Source organism: Pseudorasbora parva, chromosome 19 (genome assembly GCF_024679245.1).
Source record: "Pseudorasbora parva isolate DD20220531a chromosome 19, ASM2467924v1, whole genome shotgun sequence".
Classification (NCBI taxonomy): Eukaryota; Metazoa; Chordata; class Actinopteri; order Cypriniformes; family Gobionidae; genus Pseudorasbora; species Pseudorasbora parva.
In genome coordinates, this window is record NC_090190.1 from 44,010,537 (window position 1) to 44,035,345 (window position 24,809).

General features: G+C 39.0%; 2 protein-coding genes across 5 annotated transcripts in view; both read left to right on the forward strand.

Annotated features, from left to right (window-relative positions):
- Positions 1 to 12,395, forward strand: part of LOC137047435 (collagen alpha-1(XIV) chain-like) — a 45,323-nt gene extending 32,928 nt beyond the window's left edge. The window contains exons 6-7 of the mRNA XM_067425067.1: positions 8,860 to 8,978; positions 12,086 to 12,395. Coding sequence (XP_067281168.1) covers positions 8,860 to 8,960 — 101 coding nt within the window. The 3' untranslated portion in view covers positions 8,961 to 8,978; positions 12,086 to 12,395. The remainder of the gene's footprint in view (positions 1 to 8,859; positions 8,979 to 12,085) is intronic.
- Positions 12,396 to 16,187: 3,792 nt separating this feature from the next.
- LOC137048138 (uncharacterized) lies at positions 16,188 to 24,057 on the forward strand. Of its 4 annotated transcripts, none has more exons than XM_067426152.1 (6): positions 16,188 to 16,406; positions 16,512 to 16,607; positions 17,040 to 17,184; positions 17,405 to 17,558; positions 19,976 to 20,019; positions 22,845 to 24,057. In XM_067426152.1, exons 3-6 carry the CDS (start codon positions 17,087 to 17,089, stop codon positions 23,917 to 23,919), a joined length of 1,371 nt encoding a protein of 456 aa, XP_067282253.1. In that variant the 5' UTR covers positions 16,188 to 16,406; positions 16,512 to 16,607; positions 17,040 to 17,086; the 3' UTR covers positions 23,920 to 24,057. The 4 variants fall into 4 exon arrangements, 2 of the variants coding, with proteins under 2 accessions (XP_067282253.1, XP_067282252.1); XM_067426151.1 differs by having other exon boundaries at positions 16,190 to 16,406; positions 17,087 to 17,184; XR_010899321.1 differs by having other exon boundaries at positions 16,191 to 16,406; positions 17,095 to 17,184.
- The last annotated feature ends 752 nt before the right edge of the window (positions 24,058 to 24,809 follow it).

Here is a 24,809-nt window from a genome sequence, read left to right on the forward strand (position 1 = left end):
AATTTATGTCTCCAATTTACTAACAAACTAACAGGAGCATTATACAGTGTTATATTTTGAAAAGTTTCTTTAAAAAACAAAATGAGCTTTCTTGACCCTTTGGAATTCACTGCAGTTTATGTTACATGACCCCTGTTTACATTACAGTACACAATTGTTTCTATGTTTTGCCCTTGTGTATAGATGGTAATGAAACTGAAAGATTAACACTTGTGTAGGTTTTCAAATACAACTAATAGTATTTCATTTTTTAAACTTAGCTTGAAATACATTTCAGCATGATATCATGAACAAAATTATGAATTAGTTTTGTTAATGTTTGATTTTAAACTTTAATGGGTACTTCAGCGCTGGGAAGATGAATCTGTATTTAAACTGGGTCATTAATGTAGTAGAAATGGGATTTTTTTTTTAATTTAATTTGATGCCTTCTAGACTGAGAGTTGAGGATGAAAGACAACAATTCCCAGAATGCTTCGCTGCCCTCTGAGGCCATTCCCAAAGCCACCGCTACTGGATTACTGTAACTGAGTTGGAGAACAGACACTACAATTAAATACTGAACGTGTCTGTTCAATGTAATGAGTGACTCGCGCACAAGTGTCATGGCACAAACGGTGCAGGAGTCAGATTTCATTTAACGTCATGAATGAGCTGATGAGCTCTTGTGATGAGAGCTGAGGTAAACATGCTCGCGGCATATACATTCACAGCGCGTGTGCAGTCTGGCGCATTTTCAGTTCATGCCTTTGGAAGCTTAACTTTCATAGAAATTAATTTGAGAAGTTAAAACACTTACATTGCTCAGCATAGCTCCGTTTCCATGAATGCCTGCAGCTGCAAGCTGAGCTGTGAGTGCGATCTCCCACACCCCATGTGCGGCTTGAAAACATGCAGAAATGGCTCCCTCTGCTGGCTGTCGTCGTTAGCCTTTGTCTAAAAAATCCTCCAATAACGCAAACATTGTCAATTTGCGTCATAGGGAGATTGTTTCCAGAAATAAAATGCATAAATCTTTTGTCTCAAGGGGATGGGGGGGGGGGGGCATGATAATTTGAATATACTCCAGGGTTTCTACTGATACAAAGCCATATGCTAATCGCTGAAGTAACCCTTTAAGTTTAACAGTTTTGAAAAGACAATGTAGATGTGTAAATTGGCCTGTATAGAGGTGCTGGTCGTATAATTTGAATATCATCAAAAAGTTAACTTATTTGACATATTCCATTCAAAAAAGAAACTTGTATATTATATTCATTCATTACATACAGATTGATATATTTCAAATGTTTATTTATTTTAATTATGATTATTATAACTGAGAACTAAGGAAAATCCCAAAATCAGCATCTCAGAAAATTATAATATTGTGAAAAGGTTGAATATTGAAGACACCTGGTGCCACACTCTAATCAGCTAATGAACTCAAACACCTGCAGAGGCCTTTAATGATCTCTCAGTCTAGTTCTGTCGGCGACACTATCACTGCTGACGACAGCTGTCCAAAAGACGACCATTGACACCTTACACACGGAGGGCAAGACACAAAAGGTCATTGCAAAAGAGGCTGGCTGTTCTCAGAGCTCTGTGTCCAAGCACATTAATAGAGAGGCGGAGGGAAGGAAAAGATGTGCACAAGCAATAGAGATAACCGCACCCTGGAGAGGATTGGGAAACAAAACCCATTCAAAAATGTGGAGGAGATTCACAAAGAGTGGACTGCAGCTGGAGTCAGCGCTTTAAGAACCGCTGCGCACAGACGTATGAGAGACACGGGTTTCAGCTTCACATTCCTGGAGTCAAGCCACTCTTGAACAACAGAAGCGTCAGAAGCGTCTCGTCTGGGCTAAAGACTAACAGGACTGCTGAGTAGGCCAGAGTTATGTTCTCTGACGAGAGTACATTCAGCCTTTCCTTTGGAGATCAGGGTCCCAGAGTCTGGAGGAAGAGCGGAGAGCCACACAGTCCACGCTGCTTGAGGTCCAGTGTAAAGTTTCCACAGTCAGTGATGGTTTGGGGAGCCATGGCATCTGCTGGTGTGGGTCCACTGTGTTTTCTGAGGTCAAAGGTCAATGCAGTCGTTTCATGCGTCCTGCTGCTGACCAACTTTATGGAGATGCAGGTTTCATTTTCCAACAGGACTGGGCACCTGCACACAGTGCCACAGCAGCCAGTGCCTGGTTTAAGGACCATGGTATCCCTGTTCTTAACTGGCCAGCAAACTCACCTGACCTTAACCTCAGATAATCTCTGGGGTATTGTGAAGAGGAAGATGTGATCTGCCAGAGCCAAGAAGAAGAGCTGATGGCCACAATCAGAGCAACCTGGACTCTCATAACACCTGAGCCGAGCCACAGCCGGACCGACTCCATGCCACGCCGCATCGCTGCAGTAATTCAGGATAAAGGAGACACAACTGAGCACTGAGAGCTGGACATGCTTATACTGTTCAGCTGGTCAAGATTTCTAAATATCCTTTCTTTGTGTTGGTCTAAAGTAATATTCTAATTTTCCGAGATGCTGAATTTGGGATTTTCCTTAGTTATCGGTTATAATAATCAAAATTAAAAGAAACAAACATTTGAAATATATCAGTCTGTGTGTAATGAATGAATATAATATACAAGTTTCACTTTTTGAATGGAATTAGTGAAATAAATCAATTTTTTGATGATATTCTAATTATATGATCAGCACCTGTAGTTCATAAGTGTTGCTGGTGTTTGTGTTGAAAAGAATTCATGTCATTTAATGTAATATTAGATCTCGTAGACAAAGCTCATGAGGCTGTGGGTCAGGCTGGTGCATCTTTGTGAACGACGGCTATCTTGCACACGGGCTACAGGTTTTTATATATAAAATTAACTACAGCGTTTTATATTAAATTATTTATACATAGATTAGCTTTCAGAATAAGTTTTAGCATAATTAAGTTTGAATCGACTGATCTGTTCGTCCACCAAACTGACAGAACAGCCTTCTATCAACTCTTTAAGGAAGGTTATCCTTCTGGCCAAGAAAAATTACTTTCTTATTCTATATAGTACTAAACAATACAAAAATCATGTAGCTAAATCAAACAATAAAGTGACTTGAATTGTTAGTGGCAACAGTGACAATCAAGTGTGGATATAATAGATTTTTTTATAAATTAAACTACGGATACATTCAACTAAACTTAATAAACTGTAACGGTTATTTATTTTGTGATCAGGCACAGATGGAGCATCACCATGTCTGTCACTGTTAAGCTAGGAACACACCAAGCTGACACCGATCAACTAGTGGCGATGAAAGCAAACTGCTGAGTCGGCTCACGTTGGCTCACGTCGGCAGCGTCTTGTGTCCAAAGCGGTCCAAAGTTGCCCTGACACACCAAGCCGACGCTCGACATCAGACGGCCAATAGCGCGTCCGTTCTGTGCCTGCGTTAGAGGAAATACCTTTCCGTTCCAGCTGGTGGCAGTAGTCTGTTTTCGTTATTCGAAGCGGGAAACCGGAAGAGCTATAAAGATATCAGCTGTCGTTTTCGTTTCCCCACACAGACGGATTTGTGCATTTCAGAACGTTGCAAATGGCATTGCCGTTGTCAGCCCTTGGTCTTTTACTTGTGGAAGAGGAAAGGTAGAAGCGGACGTGAAAAATACGAGGAACGCTCACTAAATGGGTGAAACCCTGGATACCCGAAGTCAAAGGGCCCTATCTTGCACCCAGCGCAATTGACTTTGTACACCGCCGCATGTGTCATTCATATTTTGCACCGGCGCAAAGCGCGCTTTTCCCTCCACAGAAGCACGTCGCTAAACTAGTGAATGAACTTGCGCTCCCTGGGCGGTTCAGCGCAGAAAAGGAGGCGTGTTCCGGCGCAAACAATCCCTGGAGCTATTTTGCTGTTCCATTAAACAGCTGCGCCACTGACCAGAAAAAACCTGGTCTAAAGTCAGCGGCGCGGTGCGCGTTGTTCATTATGCTATTTTAAGGGCGCATGCTTGACCATAATGTATAGCGTGCACAACGTGCAGACACTTTGCTCATGTAATCTACACAGATGCAACAGTTATTTTTGGAAATCACAAATTGTTACACTAAAAAAATATATTAACACATTGTGGTGTGCCACGAAGATGTGAAAAAATAGGCATAAATCTAGCTTACAAATTATTCAGGCTTAGTAATTAAGGATCAGACCTGTTTGCCCAATAGTGGCAAGACATATATGAATATAAGGACATCTGACAGATTGGTTTGTCCGTCAAGAACCAGGAAAAAAAATCGACTGAAAAACTGAAAGAACTGTTTAACCGCCGCTATTTCGGGTGGGTTTCTCCATCCCCACACAACACAACTCCTCTGTCTTTCACTCCCTTACGAAAGGAAAATATATTTACCAATATATTACTTGAAATATATTTTAATATATTGTAAATATATGGAATAATATATTGACATCTGTCTTTCACTGCTCTTACAAGAACATCCGTCTCCTCGGCTGTGAACCGCTCCTGGCGTGCGCCTGGTAAATACGCCATAATAATAGCGACCCATAAGGGAACTTGCGCAGCTGCTTTTAAAGGGAATGCTGGATGCCGCTCTGATTGGTTTATTCACGTTACGCCCAAACCACACCTATGAATAATGAAGCTACTTCAGACCGACCCATTTTAGATTTGCGCCGGGCACAAGAGCCATTTATCCCGCCGGGAAAACAGCAACAGCGCCGAGACCCGCCCACAAAGTTACTTGCGCTCTGCGCTTTGACACTTGCGTTTCAGATCGTTAAAATAGGGCCCAAAATGTGAAACCATAGATTATAACACTTTTTCAACTATCAATGAACCATAACAATAACAGGGCATAGCTCAAACAATACCCTGCAAATTGGCTCATTCAGATGCATTGTGGAAGTTAATGTGACACAATCTGAACAATGGCCACTTACCCAAAGGATTGTTAAAATAAATATATGTGTATGACGCATTCTGTCTGATTTACAGTAAATTATGTTTGTGACAATGCTTGGTGCTAGTTCAATGAATTATGACAGAATTTGTATATATTTTTTTCATTGGAAACATGCCTATGGTGACATTTCTTCAAAATGATATCATGCTGCTTCTTGCACATCACATAACAGCAGTTTGGAAATGAAATCTCCAGTGGCACAGAAATGTTAATGAAAATAATGTAACACTAAACCATACACTGAACTTAACTGACAGTAACCATGCTAACTATTAATTTACAGATATTACACTTTGATAACATTGTATTGTGGAAGTAACACATTATGAAAATATGTCTCTATTAATTGAAAATCTATTTATTCTTAAATTAAAACATCAATATAGATGTGTTTATTTACCCTGCTAGTTAGATGTCAAATAGCAAAATAAGGGTTAGAATTCTGCATCATCTTGTGTTTTGTGATCCTTTTTTACATAAAGAACTGTGAATGCAAGTACCCAAAGTCACAGTTTTTTTATTTTCCAATGTTCAGTACAATGGGCACAAATAGCTATATAGAGAATAGCTATAAAAGTAGCTATATGTGTAGATTCAGCCAAGGGTGTACTGGGCCGTAGCTCCGCCGTAATGAAGCTGGGCTCCTCACGGGGGCCAATCCAGGTGTCACTGTTGGTACCATCTGAGGGTAAACAGGATTCACTTTCAGACAAAGCTTCCTTAAAGACACAATCAAAATGTGAACAATGTGATACAATAGATTCTTACACTTGTTCACCAATAACCCATAACAATAACAGGGCATAGCTAAAACAATACCCTGCAAATTGGCTAAATGGATCTATTCAGATGCACATTGTGGAAGTTGATTTGTTGAATTACTTGTAAATAGACCCATCTGAACATTCATTGGCCACTTTACCAAAAGCAAAATGTTAATTTGTTCAAATGGAAAGAAAAAAATAATAAAATAAATTATACACACACACACACACACACACACACACACACACACACACACACACACATATATATATATATATAGTATTGTTCAAAATAATAGCAGTACAATGTGACTAACCAGAATAATCAAGGTTTTTCGTATTTTTTTTTATTGCTACGTGGCAAACAAGTTACCAGTAGGATCAGTAGATTCTCAGAAAACAAACAAGACCCAGCATTCATGATATGCACGCTCTTAAGGCTGTGCAATTGGGCAATTAGTTGAATTAGTTGAAAGGGGTGTGTTCAAAAAAATAACAGTGTGGCATTCAATCACTGAGGTCATCAATTTTGTGAAGAAACAGGTGTGAATCAGGTGGCCCCTATTTAAGGATGAAGCCAACACTTGTTGAACATGCATTTGAAAGCTGAGGAAAATGGGTCATTCAAGACATTGTTCAGAAGAACAGCGTACTTTGATTAAAAAGTTGATTAGAGAGGGGAAAACCTATAAAGAGGTGCAAAAAATTATAGGCTGTTCAGCTTAAATGATCTCCAATGCCTTAAAATGGAGAGCAAAACCAGAGAGACGTGGAAGAAAACGGAAGACAACCATCAAAATGGATAGAAGAATAACCAGAATGGCAAAGGCTCAGCCAATGATCACCTCCAGGATGATCAAAGACAGTCTGGAGTTACCTGTAAGTACTGTGACAGTTAGAAGACGTCTGTGTGAAGCTAATCTATTTTCAAGAATCCCCCGCAAAGTCCCTCTGTTAAAAAAAAGGCATGTGCAGAAGAGGTTACAAAGAACACATCAACTGGCCTAAAGAGAAATGGAGGAACATTTTGTGGACTGATGAGAGTAAAATTGTTCTTTTTGGGTCCAAGGGCCACAGGCAGTTTGTGAGACGACCCCCAAACTCTGAATTCAAGCCACAGTACACAGTGAAGACAGTGAAGCATGGAGGTGCAAGCATCATGATATGGGCATGTTTCTCCTACTATGGTGTTGGGCCTATTTATTGCATACCAGGGATCATGGATCAGTTTGCATATGTTAAAATACTTGAAGAGGTCATGTTGCCCTATGCTGAAGAGGACATGCCCTTGAAACGGTTGTTTCAACAAGACAATGACCCAAAACACACTAGTAAACGGGCAAAGTCTTGGTTCCAAACCAACAAAATTAATGTTATGGAGTGGCCAGCCCAATCTCCAGACCTTAATCCAATTGAGAACTTGTGGGGTGATATCAAAAATGCTGTTTCTGAAGCAAAACCAAGAAATGTGAATGAATTGTGGAATGTTGTTAAAGAATCATGGAGTGGAATAACAGCTGAGAGGTGCCACAAGTTGGTTGACTCCATGCCACACAGATGTCAAGCAGTTTTAAAAAGCTGTGGTCATACAACTAAATATTAGTTTAGTGATTCACAGGATTGCTAAATCCCAGAAGAAAAAATGTTTGTACAAAATAGTTTTGAGTTTGTACAGCCAAAGGTAGACACTGCTATTTTTTTGAACACACCCCTTTCAACTAATTCAACTAATTGCCCAATTGCACAGCCTTAAGAGCGTGCATATCATGAATGCTGGGTCTCGTTTGTTTTCTGAGAATCTACTGAACCTACTGGTAACTTGTTTGCCACGTAGCAATAAAAAATATACTAAAAACCTTGATTATTCTGGTTAGTCACATTGTACTGCTATTATTTTGAACAATACTGTATATATATATATATGTGTGTGTGTGTGTGTGTGTGTGTGTGTGTGTGTGTGTGTGTGTGTGTGTGTGTGTGTGTGTGTGTGTGTGTGTACCCTGATAGTTAGATTTGAGGTGCACTCCTTCCTTTTTGTGTGAGGTTCTAGAAACTGCAGGTGGGTCTTCTGAGCTCCAGAACTTCCTGAGGGTCCAGGTTTCTTGTAACACATGTACTGGGTTCGCAATGAATCCCACCGCTTCTTGAGCTCTTTCTCTGAGGGACAAAAAAAAACAAAAAACCTTACGCTGAGTTATGTCAATTTCATGGCTATTGTAATGTTCATTTTTGTTCTACTTTTAACTGGATGTATTCTGGATGACAGCTTTTTTTTACAGTCGCTAGAACACATTTCTCAATACATTTAGGTCACTTTTGCAAAACTCTCCACACAGTTAGTACAACCGAAATCTATGAGGGCTAAACTGTGGATTTATCATTGCTTTTGGACATAAAGACATGCATTAAGTGTTTTGATATCTTTAGTGCATTTTGAATGTGAAATTAACTGCTGTGCAAAGATGAAAGTTGCACACAACAATCTAACATGCAGTTTTTAAAAAAATATGGACTACTGAAGAAGAAAAAACTATTGCAAAAAAGGAAATCTTACCTGACATGACAAGTTTATTTGCGATCTCACGCCACAGTTCTGCTTTCGCCACACAGTTGACATAACGTTAACATTTTCCCGTAGTGTGATACTAAGCTGGCCTTTGCTGGATCATGCTGATCAGTTTGTCTTCACTTGCCTCGGTCTACACAGCCATATATATTAACATGTGTTAACATGTATCGTAATGAGGAATATAATCAAATGAGACGACACCTTTCTTTTACTGTCTATGGAGGAGACAGGCGTTCTGTGTTCCCTCTTGACTCTGTCGTTTACTTGCTTCGTCACTTCCGTTTTTATTTTCTCGCGCACTGGTTCGCTAGCTGAACAGCAAATCAGAACGATCATATGTCCCGACTGCCCGACATGCGGCGACGCCGATTTAACATGTCGAATCGGCTGAAAAACAGCCGACGAGGACCAACGCCAGCCGACGGCGTGGAACTGTGTGGAACACACCGAGGAAACTTAGTTGGCCGACGCACAAAAACTGCCCGACGGCCGACCATCGGCTTGGTGTGTTCCGGCCTTTAGAGGTTTCTTTAGGAGATGTCAGTTTCTGTGTCTGTGTTTTTAGGCAAGGCAGTGCCGGATCCTCAATCTGACGCTTCCAGTGACCTTGAGATTTCAGAGATCAAGGGCTTCTGTGTTATACCAACTCATCCAGGGAAGATCTGAGAGTCTTTGAGAGCACATGTGAGTACCCAACCCAGTTGCAATACAATACTATACTTGCAAGATTGATAATATTAGAGAAATATATCAGTATTTATCAGCTGTCATCAGTATTGCATCAAATTCCATTAATTCACTGCTATAGGGTCAACAGTCCAGAGCAATGGGGAGAGTGGGAAAGAGGTGAAGAAGCGTGGGGAGGCAGGTTGGAATGGGGGGAGAAAAGTGTCAGGTCTGTCGTGTGATAAATGAGTTCCAGCAAGAATGAAAGGAAAGCTGTACAGGACAGTAGTGAGACCAGCGATGGTGTATGGTTTGGAGACAGTGGCACTGAGGCAAAGACAGGAGGAAGAGCTAGAGGTAGCGGAGCTGAAGATGCTGAGGTTCTCTTTGGGAGTGACGAGGATGGATAGGATCAGGAATGAGTACATCAGAGGGACAGCACATGGGAGATGTTTTGGAGACAACTTTAGAGAGGCCAGGCTGGGATGGTTTGGACATGTTCAAAGGAGCGAGAGTGAATATATTGGTAAAAGGATGTTGAGGTTAGAGCTGCAAGGCAGAAGATCAAGAGGAAGACCAAAGAGGAGGTTTATGGATGGAGTGAAGGAGGACATGAAGGTAGTCGGTCTGAGAGAAGAGGATACAGAGGATAGGACTGGATGGAGGCAGACGATTCACTGTGGCGACCCCTGAAGCGAACAGCCGAAAGAAGAAGAAGAAGAAGAAGAAGAAGAAGAAGAAGAAGAAGAAGAAGAAGAAGAAGAAGAAGAAGAAGAAGAAGAAGAAGAAGAAGCAGGAGATGAATAATAGGCTAAACTCAATAAATCATCTAAATTGACAACATGTATACTCAACCCTATACCGATAGTGACCCTATAGTGATGTCAACGTACTGACTCGTTATTCACAAAAAATGTTTTGTCATCTAAGTCAATAATAAGTCAGACACAGATGGCAATCTGAGCAATAAACACCTAATGGCCAAGTATCATGCACAGGTCTTTTTATCATTTAACTAACTTTTATAAATGTGCCCAACTGGCATCTTGAGACAAAAAAAATGTCAGTGGGATTTTTTAAGGTATGTCAGTGCAAGTTTCTCTCAGTTAAAACCGCTCAAACATGCATTAACATGAGCCTGGGACTAGTTTAGGCCTCATCTGTGAAACTGGGGGAATATCAGATTATATTAGCATCTGTCTTTAAATTCAGACATTAAACCAAACTAAAGACAGAAATAATAAAAACAAAAATACAAGACAGAAAAACTGATTCCTAGATTAAATAGATTTTAGCTGGATAAAGAGAGTGAACAAATAATACATAATATCCAGTACTATTGGAAGGGGTTTCTTTCAACTGTAAAAACTATATATTCAATATTATATCATATTGTAACGGAGTAAGTTTGTGGGCGAAAGGAAGAAGGCAGGGTCGGCTGTCGACTGAGACTCGTGGGTGTTTTATTAACTCAAAAATAATACAAACTGGTGCCACGCGCTCTCATTTAGTATCAACACTCAGTAAATGAAAGCATTGTCATAAGTTCTGCCGGGAAGACTTAATTGTTACGTCACTCCAACGTTTTATCTATCCAATCACATTCTAACTTGGGTATAAAAGATTGGCACTTAAGCCTAGTTCACACTGCCTGATTTTTCCCCGATTTTAAGTCACAGACAGGTTTTGCGAAATCGCCGACAAATGCCCGAAATCATTGGCAAATCGTTGCTCGTGCAAGCGAGTAACAATCACGCAGTGTGAATAATCACACTGCGTGATAAGACGCGATCAGAGAGAATCGCCGACGCCGGTGAGATATTTGGCATGCTAAATATCTGGAGCTGTCTGCGATTCATAATCCTGCTGTGTGAAACGAGTTCTGACTGAAAAATACATCTGCGATGACCGACAGCCAACGAGAGAGTGAGATACAGGGCAGCGGGAGGTTCAGGGAGGAGTTATAGAGCAGAATATCAGTATTTTAATAGATATATTTACAATTCTATCAAACAGAAACAAAGGCAAAACATTTGCACATCCAGCCGCAGCAGCAGCACTACAAAATTATTTATTTACCTCAAACTCTCTTTGCAGAACACAATCCTGGCTCCCTCTGTCTCTCTAACAATTTCTTCCACCATAATCTTTTTTTTTTTCTACACAAATCAGCGCACATACAATTTGAAGCAAACTTTGTGCAGTTTATCATTTTTAATAACAATTCCAAGTCTTGCGTGAGAACTCCGGTCTGACGCACGTGTGATCTCGCGTTGTTTACTCATCACATCGCACGTGTGTTTGGGAAGCGTAGATTGCGCATCGGAGAGAGAGAGAGAGTTGTCGGCGATTGTTGTGAAACATTGTGAACTCCTCTGTCGCCGATCCATCAGTCAGTGTGAACACAGCAGTGACTGAATGATACCCCAGGTAGTCATGCAGTGTGTAAAGAGCAGTGACCCGACCAGTTTGAAAATTGTGCAGTCTGAACTTAGGCTTTACTCACGTTTGAGTTCGCAGATTCTGACGCTCCAATTCACCGCCATCCTCTCCACCACCTCCAAGCCAAATCCTTCCCTACATCCTCCCACCTCCACCAGGATGGCCCCTTCCATACCTCACGGGGTATTCGTCTTCAGGCAGGATATGCAGAGTCCGTACCCTCAGATTGCAAGCTACGGACGGGGCCTATGCTAAAGTACTTTATTGCTTGCTGGGCTGTTAATAAATGGTTAATTGTCACAGTATTTATTCTCCCGAGTCTTTCTGGCAGAACTGTCAACTTGTCTCTGCAATCTAGATTAGACACAGGTGTTCACTCTCCCGGCTGGTCCGTCTCTCTCCTCCTGGGGTTAGGGTTAGGTTAGGTTAGGTTAGGGTTAGGGTTAGGGGTAGTCAAGTCCTCCAGCATGGTTTGGCGAGCGGCTTTATCTGGTCTCTCCGTGCCAATAACTGCAATTAAACACGGGTGTTTATCATCAGGCACTTGACCTACTATCTCTGCCTGTGCAGACTTCGCAAAACCACGCCCCCCTCGCCACATATATTATATTATTAAGCTTGTACATCAGTAAATGTTAATGTTTATAAAACCTTTTTTTCTCATTTTCTTCTTACCCAATTAGGTGACAGTAGGGAAGATGATGATGAAGATGGACATGAAGATGAAGACACCATCAGAAGTGCTCCTGTTTGCGGCATTATTAGGATGGCGTGTGCGATTGTATCATGTCTCCTCTGTCACGTTTCCCACTATGCTTTGTGTTGACCTTCTTTCCCTGTGTTAAGTCAGTTCCTTAATCACCTCATTAGTTCCTTTGTTTGCCCTGTCCATTTAGTCCCTGAGTTCTCTATTCGTCATCATTTATATTAGCGTTTGGTTGTGTATTTCTATGTTCTTCGCCAAGTTTATGATTAAATACTTGTTCCTGTGTATTCCTCTGCGTCGTGCACTTTCATTACCACACCAAACCATAAGAGTTTGATCTGAAAAAGAAACAGAGAATAAATACTGTCCTTATTTCAACATCTATTGTTTACCAATCACCACAAAAAACCTTGTTTTGTCAATTGTTTTGATTGTAAAGTGTCTTGTTGCATCTTTCTTTATAATAAAGGACATTTGTAAGAGTGTTGTAATATTATTTTCAGATCTGATTCATAATTCTAACACTATGAACAGACTCACCTGCGGGTCATGGGTGGCCAAGGCTCATTGATGTACGTGGGGAGCGAAGGCTGGCCCGTGGGGTCCGATCAAACAGACGAGCTACTGGAGCTCAAACTGCTCCAGAAGTTAATGCTGGTTCTGATAGAAAGCTGTCAGAATACACAGAGCAGCTCAGTTTGAGGCGTATGGACCAGTCAGGGTGACCTCTGACCCCTGACCCCGCCGAAAGCACCAACAGTGGCACGTGAGCATCAGAACTGGACCACGGAGCAATGGAAGAAGGTGGCCTGGTCTGAGGAATCACGTGTTCTTCTACATCACGTGGATGGCCGGGTGTGTGTGTGTGTGTGGCTTACCTGAGGAACACATGGCCCCAGGATGCACTATGGGAAGAAGGCGAGCCGGCGGAGGCAGTGTGATGCTTTGGCCAATGTTCTGCTGGGAAACCTTGGGTCCTCCATCCATGTGGATGTTACTTTGACACGCTCCACCTACCTAAGCATTGCTGAGACCATGTTCAGCCTTTGATGGAAACGGTATTCTGGTGGCTGTGGCTCTTCCAGCAGGATAATGCTCCTGACACAAAGCACAAATGCTTCAGGAATGGTTTGAGGAGCACAACAACCAGTTTGAGGCGTCGACTCGGCCTCCAGATTCCCCAGATCTCAATCCAATCGAGCATCTGTGGGATGAGCTGAACAAACAAGCCCGATCCATGGCAACTTTCAGGACTTAAAGGATCTGCTGCTAACATCTTGGTGCCAGATACCACAGCACACATTCAGGGGTCGAGAGGAGTCCATCAGAGACGGGTCAGGGGGACCAACACAATATAGGAAGGTGGTCAAAATTTATGCCTGGTCTGTGTATGAATATATACATTAATTTTACTATATATATATATATATATATATATAATGTACCAACATTGTTACAAGTTTTACTCAACATTCAAACATGTTCTTTGTCAGCCCCGACCTTCTATGTATGTTATGTGAGTGTACTTGTCAATTTTGTTTGCTTTCTTTAATCGTGTCTGGGTTTGTCATCTCTTTATATTTCTTAGTTATCAGACACTTTTTATTGATGACATTTGTGTCTATTGTTTCACTGTGATTCTCAACTCGTACCATGTTATATTCATTATCCTACAAATATTGAATGCAAATCAAATAAGACCTCGTAGATCTGCTTTCTTTGAACTGTTTCTACTTCTTTCAGAACATTCAAAAATAGCATTCCCTTAACGTTTGAAGAATGATACAATGTAACGTTCCCTTAACGTTTGAAGAATGACACAATGTAACGTTCCCTTAACGTTTGAAGAATGACACAATGTAACGTTCCCTTAACGTTTGAAGAATGACACAATGTAACGTTCCCTTAACGTTTGAAGAATGACACAATGTAACGTTCCCTTAACGTTTGAAGAATGACACAATGTAACGTTCCCTTAACGTTTGAAGAATGACACAATGTAACGTTCCCTTAACGTTTGAAGAATGACACAATGTAACGTTCCCTTAACGTTTGAAGAATGACACAATGTAACGTTCTCTTAACGTTTGAAGAATGATACAATGTAACGTTCCCTTAACGTTTGAAGAATGACACAATGTAACGTTCCCTTAACGTTTGAAGAATGACACAATGTAACGTTCCCTTAACGTTTGAAGAATGACACAATGTAACGTTCCTGTGGCAAGGGGGGCGTGGTTCAGCGAGGTCTGCAGCGGGAGAGAGAGCCGCGGGACGAGCGGTAAGTGAGTGGGTTGGAAGCAGATTAATAACACCTGTCTCTCGTTCCAGTAATGAGCGCGGAGAGGGTATAAAACATCGGTGGAACCGGAGATCGAAGAGAGAGAGAGGGACTGCTGACGCGACACACACACACACCCACGGACATTGAGTTGTGAGACACGTTGACCCGGAAGCAGAACGTTTAACCGGAACCCGGAAGTGACTGAGAGAAACACACACTGGCAATAGCCGTGTGAAGAGACTGAGTTTTTGTTCTAATAAAGAGAAGCGTCAGCAGTCAAACCGACCCCCTTGTCCTCTTCCTTCCTTACACAAACGAACTTTATCACAGTTCCCTTAACGTTTGAAGAATGACACAATGTAACGTTCCCTTAACGTTTGAAGAATGATACAATGTAACGTTCCCTTAACGTTTGAAGAATGATACAATGTAACGTTCCCTTAACGTTTGAAGAATGACACAATGTAACGTTCTCTTAACATTTGAAGAATGATACAATGTAACGTTCCCTTAACGTTTGAAGAATGATACAATGTAACGTTCCCTTAACGTTTGAAGAATGATACAATGTAACATTCTTTTAACGTTTGAAGAATGATACAATGTAACGTTCTCTTAACGTTTGAAGAATGATACAATGCAACGTTCCCTTAACGTTTGAAGAATGATACAATGTAACGTTCTTTTAACGTTTGAAGAATGATACAATGTAACGTTCCTTTAACGTTTGAAGAATGATACAATGTAACGTTCTCTTAACGTTTGAAGAATGATACAATGTAACGTTCTCTTAACGTTTGAAGAATGATACAATGTAACGTTCCTTTAACGTTTGAAGAATGATACAATGTAACGTTCTCTTAACGTTTGAAGAATGATACAATGTAACGTTCTTTTAACGTTTGAAGAATGATACAATGTAACGTTCCTTTAACGTTTGAAGAATGATACAATGTAACGTTCCCTTAACGTTTGAAGAATGACACAATGTAACGTTCCCTTAACGTTTGAAGAATGATACAATGTAACGTTCCCTTAACGTTTGAAGAATGATACAATGTAACGTTCTCTTAACGTTAGAAGAATGACACAGTGTAACGTTCCCTTAACGTTTGAAGAATGACACAATGTAACGTTCCCTTAACGTTTGAAGAATGACACAATGTAACGTTCTCTTAACATTTGAAGAATGATACAATGTAACGTTCCCTTAACGTTTGAAGAATGATACAATGTAACGTTCCCTTAACGTTTGAAGAATAATACAATGTAACTTTCCCTTAACGTTTGAAGAATAATACAATGTAACGTTCCCTTAACGTTTGAAGAATGATACAATGTAACGTTCTCTTAACGTTTGAAGAATGATACAATGTAACATTCCTTTAACGTTTGAAGAATGATACAATGTAACGTTCTCTTAACGTTTGAAGAATGATACAATGTAACGTTCTCTTAACGTTTGAAGAATGATACAATGCAACGTTCCCTTAACGTTTGAAGAATGATACAATGTAACGTTCTTTTAACGTTTGAAGAATGATGCAATGTAACGTTCCTTTAACCTTCACATAACTAAGAACAAACACTTTTGAGTTATTTTTGTTATCTGAGGAAATGTCCTGGGTTTGTATTGAGAATGAATTTCACTGGTTGACTGACTGTGTGTTGTGAAATACTCTGTGTGGATTTGATCTCTCTTTCTCTTGGCAGGCGTTCAGGACCTGAAGGCAATCGAGATTGCGTCATGAACTCAAAGGGTTGGCCCTTATCAGACTATAAAAGAGCAGCCATTTACCAGTTTTTTTAAATGTTCATAACAGACCAAACTAACGACTTAAGGACAAGTCAAGATTATAATGAAAAAGGTCCTGGGGCAGGAGTTTATCAGACACAGACAGGTCCACAGGTTAAGAGAGACGCATTTGTAGACCGACATACAGAGTCTCTCCATCAAAGGGAAAGTGGTTTCATGGTGGCTCCTGCCCCGGGAGGCTCTGAACTACGCACAACGGTGAGTTATTTATTCTGATTGAGTTAGACTACAGTGTTGTTTAAACAGCATAGCTACGGTTTTCTGCTAACTTCTTTTTTTTCGGATTCCTTGTTTCCATTATAGATGAACGAAGAGCCGGCTATGAATGACGTTTTTACTTTAGTAATGGACTCTGCATGTCCACCCGCTGAGAGAGACTGTGCTTCTGAACAAAGAGCTGTGAGTCTCATCTATAATCTCCTACTAACATTGTAATTAATCATTTGATACAATGCACTTATTGTGTACATGCATGTTTTTACATTGTACTTATATTTTAAAAATGCCTGCATGTAATTACGGTACATATTACTTAAGGCTACCTAATATAAAGTGGGCCGATATCAGTTTCTTAACCCTATCTCAACCTGTAAATGATGTAATCGTAGAGTGTTTAATAGAGAAACATCACAGGAATTAAGTACTTACCATAGTAATAACAGTAAATTACGCATAATTACATGAGACAAACCCTCAACTAAACCATAACCCTGTAGTAAATACATGCAGTTTATTAATATTACTCAGTAATTAAATATATAATTACACTAACAATGAGACCTGAGCGTAAAGAGTAACCGAACGTTGTACTGTGTGTGATGATTATATGAGGTTAAGTCATGCTGATGATTGGCTCTGATTCAACTGTTCCATTATAGATGAAAAGAAAGAGAGATGAGAAAGAGGATGTAGTCCACACATCCACCGTTCCTTTGTCTGCTGGAATCAGGAGCGATAACACACAGGTCATTCTGAGGTAACTTGATCGAAAACAATACAAAACTAACAAGAATGTCTTTCCCTACAAACTGTGTCATTGCATCAGTGTTCAGTGAAAGAAATGCATTCGTTCTATAATCACACACTGTGGGAGTGGTAAGAAGATGAGTTTCTATATGACAATCCTTCAGCCCTACACAAGATACACAGATTATGGTCAGATACAGTATCTCTACACTCATTTTCTGTTTCCCCAGAACCGGTGAGATGATTCCTTTAGCCTGTTTATGTCGAAGTGTCTCTGCTCCGAATCCTTCATTTGGTTTCTCCAGCTCCACTGATGTGATTCCTGAAGCCCACGGCGGTCAGTTTGGCCATCAGTGGAGAAAATGTAGAGTGATATCTTCTGAGGTGAGCTTTTGCTCCATTGTGATTCTCAACTTGGACAGTGATATACTGTATATTATATTCTAAATATTTCATGCAAATCATGTGCGGATCACATTTGAACAAATAAGACCTCGTAGAACTGCTTTCTTTGCCATCAGAGTTGGTGTAGGAGTGTCGAGTGTAAGTTTCACTTTAGAGGAAACAAAAACTCAGAAAATCATAAGAACATGATTACTGAAACCGAAACTGTTGATTTACTGGCCTGTAAGACGAGATTTAATGAACCGTTTGGAGTAACAGGAAACGTTCTCTCAGTGTTATGAGCAAACGTTCTTCCAGTAACATTAAGAGAACGCTCATTCAGCGTTATCTGCTCTTTAATAATGTTCTCAAGCACAAACACATTATACATTGTTTATAGTGCGCTTCATTTCTGAAATGTTTCAGTAGGACATTCCTCTAATGTTTTTAAATGTTTCTACTTGTTTCAGAACATTCAAAAAAAACATTCCCTTAACGTTTGAAGAATGACACAATGTAACGTTCTCTTAACGTTTGAAGAATGACACAATGTAACGTTCTCTTAACATTTGAAGAATGACACAATGTAACGTTCCCTTAACGTTTGAAAAACGATACAATGTAACGTTCTCTTAACGTTTGAAGAATGATACAATGTAACGTTCTCTTAACGTTTGAAGAATGACACAATGTAACGTTCTCTTAACGTTTGAAGAATGATACAATGTAACGTTCTCTTAACATTTGAAGAATGATACAATGTAACGTTCTCTTAACGTTTGAAGAATGACACAATGTAACGTTCTCTTAACATTTGAAGAATGACACAATGTAACGTTCTCTTAACGTTTGAAGAATGATACAATGTAACGTTCTCTTAACGTTTGAAGAATGACACAATGTAACGTTCTCTTAACATTTGAAGAATGACACAATGTAACGTTCCCATAACATTTGAAGAATGATACAATGTAACGTTCTCTTAACGTTTGAAGAATGACACAATGTAACGTTCCCATAACATTTGAAGAATGATACAATGTAACGTTCTCTTAACGTTTGAAGAATGACACAATGTAACGTTCCCTTAACGTTTGAAGAATGATACAATGTAACGTTCCCTTAACGTTTGAAGAATGATACAATGTAACGTTCTCTTAACATTTGAAGAATGACACAATGTAACGTTCTCTTAACATTTGAAGAATGACACAATGTAACGTTCTCTTAACGTTTGAAGAATGATACAATGTAACGTTCTCTTAACATTTGAAGAATGACACAATGTAACGTTCTCTTAACGTTTGAAGAATGATACAATGTAACGTTCTCTTAACGTTTGAAGAATGACACAATGTAACGTTCTCTTAACGTTTGAAGAATGACACAATGTAACGTTCTCTTAACATTTGAAGAATGACACAATGTAACGTTCCCATAACATTTGAAGAATGATACAATGTAACGTTCTCTTAACGTTTGAAGAATGACACAATGTAACGTTCTCTTAACATTTGAAGAATGACACAATGTAACGTTCCCATAACATTTGAAGAATGATACAATGTAACGTTCTCTTAACGTTTGAAGAATGACACAATGTAACGTTCCCATAACATTTGAAGAATGATACAATGTAACGTTCTCTTAACGTTTGAAGAATGACACAATGTAACGTTCTCTTAACATTTGAAGAATGACACAATGTAACGTTCTCTTAACGTTTGAAGAATGATACAATGTAACGTTCTCTTAACGTTTGAAGAATGACACAATGTAACGTTCTCTTAACGTTTGAAGAATGACACAATGTAACGTTCTCTTAACATTTGAAGAATGACACAATGTAACGTTCCCTTAACGTTTGAAAAATGATACAATGTAACGTTCTCTTAACGTTTGAAGAATGATACAATGTAACGTTCCCTTAACGTTTGAAGAATGACACAATGTAACGTTCTCTTAACGTTTGAAGAATGATACAATGTAACGTTCCCTTAACGTTTGAAGAATGACACAATGTAACGTTCTCTTAACGTTTGAAGAATGACACAATGTAACGTTCTCTTAACGTTTGAAGAATGACACAATGTAACGTTCCCTTAACGTTTGAAGAATGACACAATGTAACGTTCCCTTAACGTTTGAAGAATGATACAATGTAACGTTTTCTTAACGTTTGAAGAATGACACAATGATCTTTGTTATCTGAGCAAATCCTCTGGGTTTGCGTTTAGCTCACTGGTAGACTGACTGTGAAATCAGAGGAAGCGGATGTGGGTTGTGAAATCAAACTTGTGCGTATGTGGAAACTGTGGTTATTTCCTGAGTTATTCATTCTTCATGAGTTAGTGTGGACTACAGTTCTAATGAATTTCTCCTCATTTCTCTTTTCTGACCCCTGGTTTCCAATATAGAGTTCAGAAGAATCTCATCCGATTCTACCAAGTCCCATTTCTCCGTAAGTACATTTAAACCAATGGGAACTTTCACTGCTTTAGATGCTGCTTCATCATGTGCTTCCTGTTACTACTATCATTTTAAAGCATTGAGTCTTTCTTTTTTGACAAATCTAACCCCTTTTTGGGGGAAAAATTAATGAAGTGTCTAATAATTTAACTTATGTTGCTTTAAAAGAGTTACACTGGATTTGTAATACAGATACAGGGCTCGACTGCTTGAAGGGCAAGAGAATTTGACTTGCCCGATGGGAAAAGTAGCCTGATTAAACATCGAGAAGAAAAATGAGCTAAGAAAACAAATGATTCTCAAAAATCAAAAGAATGATTCTGATTTTATTACATTCGGTGTAAACAAGGCCGGCCCAGTTGAGGCTCGCGCAGCCTGTCTGTGTGTGAGAGACTCTCGTGGAGAGATCAAAATAAATGAGTGCGGTTTTATTTAGTTAGCAACATCACATGACCAAGAGAGCAATAGTTCCAGACGGAGATCCCAGCAGAACCACAGCGCGTCTCACAGTAACACTCAGCTGTGCTTCATTACTGAATGATTCAGATTTGAACGAATCGGTTGAGTCACAGATTCACTGACTCATTCATTAACAACTGCCTGATTCTTGAACGAATCAGCTGTTTGAATGAATCGCTTGAATGAATGACTCAATGATTCGCTCATTAAGACGGTCACTCGCCGACACCTACAGTGTCTTAACCGTACATGCGTTGCCCTTACCACAGTTTCTTTGAACAGTATAATACCTTTACTGTAACTTATTTTTTACTGTACAACTTTACTCTAATGTACTGTAATGCTGCATAAAACTTTCTGTAATTCACATTTGGAATATGTTCGGCAAACGAGCCATTTCAAAAGTTAAGTCAAATCACCATCATTTACATAGAAAAATAATCTTAATTCAAACAGAAAACAAGATTATTTCTCTCACCCCATTGGCAGATTATTTATCTTATTTTAAGCAAAAACTCTCGTCATTTTGAGTTATTTTTCCCAAAACAACACAATAGTTGGCACTTGTCTAGTAAATGTTTCAGTATTTTTAGATGTTTGGACTAGAAACAAGACAAAAATACTGAGGAAGAAGAGCATTTTTTTTTTGCAGTGTATATTGCGCTTTTCATAATATAGATTAAAGCATTAATAAAGCACCTCTACATGATCACAGGAGATTAATGAAGAGAGATTGTTTTGGCTGTACAGACGCTCTAGAAAGTTAATATCCAGCTGAAGTTAGTTTATGATTGATTTATTTCCGTTGTGAATAATCATTAGTTATTGACTTTGGGTCACTTACAAGACACCCTCTGATCCGGATCCGGCCTGGATCCGGCTGACTGCAGTAAACCTCGGGATAAACAGAGAGACTAACATTAGTGTGGATGCCGTTCTCCAGATGATGTAACGAGTACATCAGGTGTTATGAGAAGGTGTTATGAGAAGGCTAAATAGGAAAAGGATCGACCGCCTGCAGTTGATTTAGATATTCTAGGTATGATCAACTGGCCAGAGTTTAGAGACCGCAATAGACGTGATGGAGTATAATGGGTTAAGAGCTCGCTTAAGTACTGGAGCTAAACCATTTAGTGCTTTGAGTAATAAGCAAGATTTTAAAATGTCTGCGATGTTTAATAGGGAGCCAGTGCAGTGTTGACAGAACTGGACTAATATGATCATACTTCCTGGTTCTAGAAGAACTCGAGCTGCTGCGGTTTGGACCAGCTGGAGTTTGTTTATTAAGCGAGCAGGGCAACCACCCAGTAGAGCATTACAATAATCTATCTATCTATCTATCTATCTATCTATCTATCTATCTATCTATCTATCTATCTATCTATCTATCTATCTATCTATCTATCTTTCTATCTATCTATCTATCTATCTATCTATCTATCTATCTATCTATCTATCTATCTATCTATCTATCTATCTATCTATCTATCTATCTATCTATCATGGACCAGCTGGAGTTTGTTTATTAAGCGAGCAGGGCAACCACCCAGTAGAGCATTACAATAATCTATCTATCTATCTATCTATCTATCTATCTATCTATCTATCTATCTATCTATCTATCTATCTATCTATCTATCTATCTATCTATCTATCTATCTATCTATCTATCTATCTATCTATCTATCTATCTATCTATCTATCTATCATGGACCAGCTGGAGTTTGTTTATTAAGCGAGCAGGGCAACCACCCAGTAGAGCATTACAATAATCTATCTATCTATCTATCTATCTATCTATCTATCTATCTATCTATCTATCTATCTATCTATCTATCTATCTATCTATCTATCTATCTATCTATCTATCTATCTATCATGGACCAGCTGGAGTTTGTTTATTAAGCGAGCAGGGCAACCACCCAGTAGAGCATTACAATAATCTATCCATCTATCTATCTATCTATCTATCTATCTATCTATCTATCTATCTATCTATCTATCTATCTATCTATCTATCTATCTATCTATCTATCTATCTATCTATCTATCTATCTATCTATCTATCTATCATCTATCTATCTATCTATCTATCTATCTATCATGGACCAGCTGGAGTTTGTTTATTAAGCGAGCAGGGCAACCACCCAGTAGAGCATTACAATAATCTAGCCTTGAGCTCATGAACGCATCGACTAACTGTTCAGCATTTTGCATTGAGAGCATGTGCCGTAATTTAGATATATTTTTAAGATGATAGAATGCGGTTTTACAGATGCTAGAAACGTGGCTTTCAAATGAAAGATTATCAAAGAGCACACCCAGGTTCCTCACTGACGACGAGGTCTGTTTTATCAGGTCGATGGAGGACGAGGAGCCGTGGATCGACAGAGATGAAAATGACAACATCAGGATTATCGATTTGAGCAAGAAGAAAAAATTTGTTACAATTATAATTAAACGAATGTATAATTATTATTTTTATGGTAATCTGCCTATACGTTTCTTTTTTTCTGAAAATCATAAAATGTCTTCTAAGATTTCAGGTTTTATAGGTTATTTTAATATCGATAAAATTAAGTTTTCCGGTCAGTATTGTTTTGCAGTGATTGAACCTACAGACGGACCGCCTAAATTAATCAAACACTTTATTCCGGTTAATCATTCTGAGATAAAACATCTTACAGATATAGATCACGGTGAAGAGCAATGTATTTGGGAAATAAAGAAAGAAATTAAAGGAAAAGAGAAAATGATAAAAGCTATATATATATTTACTAAACTCTTTCCCTGCGTGGGCAGAAAAGGCCGTGATCCTTGTATAAGTCAGTTAGTTAATTTCTCTGAGGAAATGATTTATAATTTTAAAATAGATCTTTATGTCACCTTCCAGGACTTTTATGCAATAGGAAATATAGTTAAAGAGCTAAAGCTCCTGATTAAGGATGAAGATCTGACGATTAAACATCAGTCCCTGTGGTTAAAAGAAAAGGTGAAGGCACAACACCGTAGATCAACATTTACAGCCTTCCACAGACACAAAAAACACAAAACACATAGTAAAACCATTACAAACCATATAAAAACACAGATGCTTAAATTAAACTTACTGAACCGGAGAGACATAAGCAGCATTTTAACGTTTGCCATTGAATTTCCCAATAAAGAAATGACTTACGATGAGTTTAAGAGCTTTGGAGAACAGCAGGCAGATAAACTGAAAACACACGTCAAAACCCTGAACGCTAGCGAGGAAATCACAGACGAAGTGTGTCGGCTCTTTAATTCTAAGTGGTGTGAGCTACTAGATGAAGAATATGATAAGTTTATCTATGAGAAGGTCAGTGATTACATGAACAGCTTTGCTGATAATTTAGTTTATGATAATATAAAAGCGATTACAGATTTGAATCTGGAAAGAGTGGTTATCTGAATAACAGTGTTCCTGTATTTTCAGTCTGCCTCTCTCCTCTCCTCTCCTCATGTCTTGTTGTAATGTTGTGATCATGTGTCTCATTCATTTGTATTTGTGAAGAGATGATTTCTCCATAAATCCATGTTTCCATCTGAAGAGTCTCTGTTTGTCATTCTCTCACAACAAACACAAAACTGTATTTATTTAATAACTCTATTCTTGCTTACCTTTGTCTCCTGAGTGAATCTCTAACAGAGAAAAGAGTCAGCTAGATGTCGTGGACTGATACAGAGCTCATTTAGAGTCAGTCAAGCGGACAATCTTTACTACACTCAAGAAATGATTGCATGATGCTGTTCTCTTTATTTTGATTTAACGCCATTATATCAGGTTTCTTGTTCAAATGTGATCGCTTCATGTTATATTGACTTAAACCCGTTACTCTTTGACATATATATATATTTTGACTATATATATTTTTTTTATTAAAGTGGAACTCACTTTGCTAAATAATGTAAACTTGACTGACTGCTTCATTTCCACTTTAAAACGGCTCATTTCACTCGGCGGCCATCTTAGAAACGCTCGGCGGCCATCTTAGAAATGCTCGGCGGCCATCTTAGAAAGGCCTCTCGGGTGGCCAACCCTATCTCTTTAAATGGGGAAACATCCAATTCTCCAAAACTGTTTGCCATCCATAAGATTAAATGGGGCGGCAGTGGCTCAGTGGTTCATGTAGGTTGTCTACAAACCAGAAGGTTGGCTGGTCGCTTTGGATAAAAGTATATATAAATGCAGTCCATTTACCAAATTCCAGATCTGAGATCACCGATGAAATCTGACAACAATTGTCTCTTAAATAATGTTTGTAACTGCTGGAATCATGACCAAAAATTGCATTTCTCAGC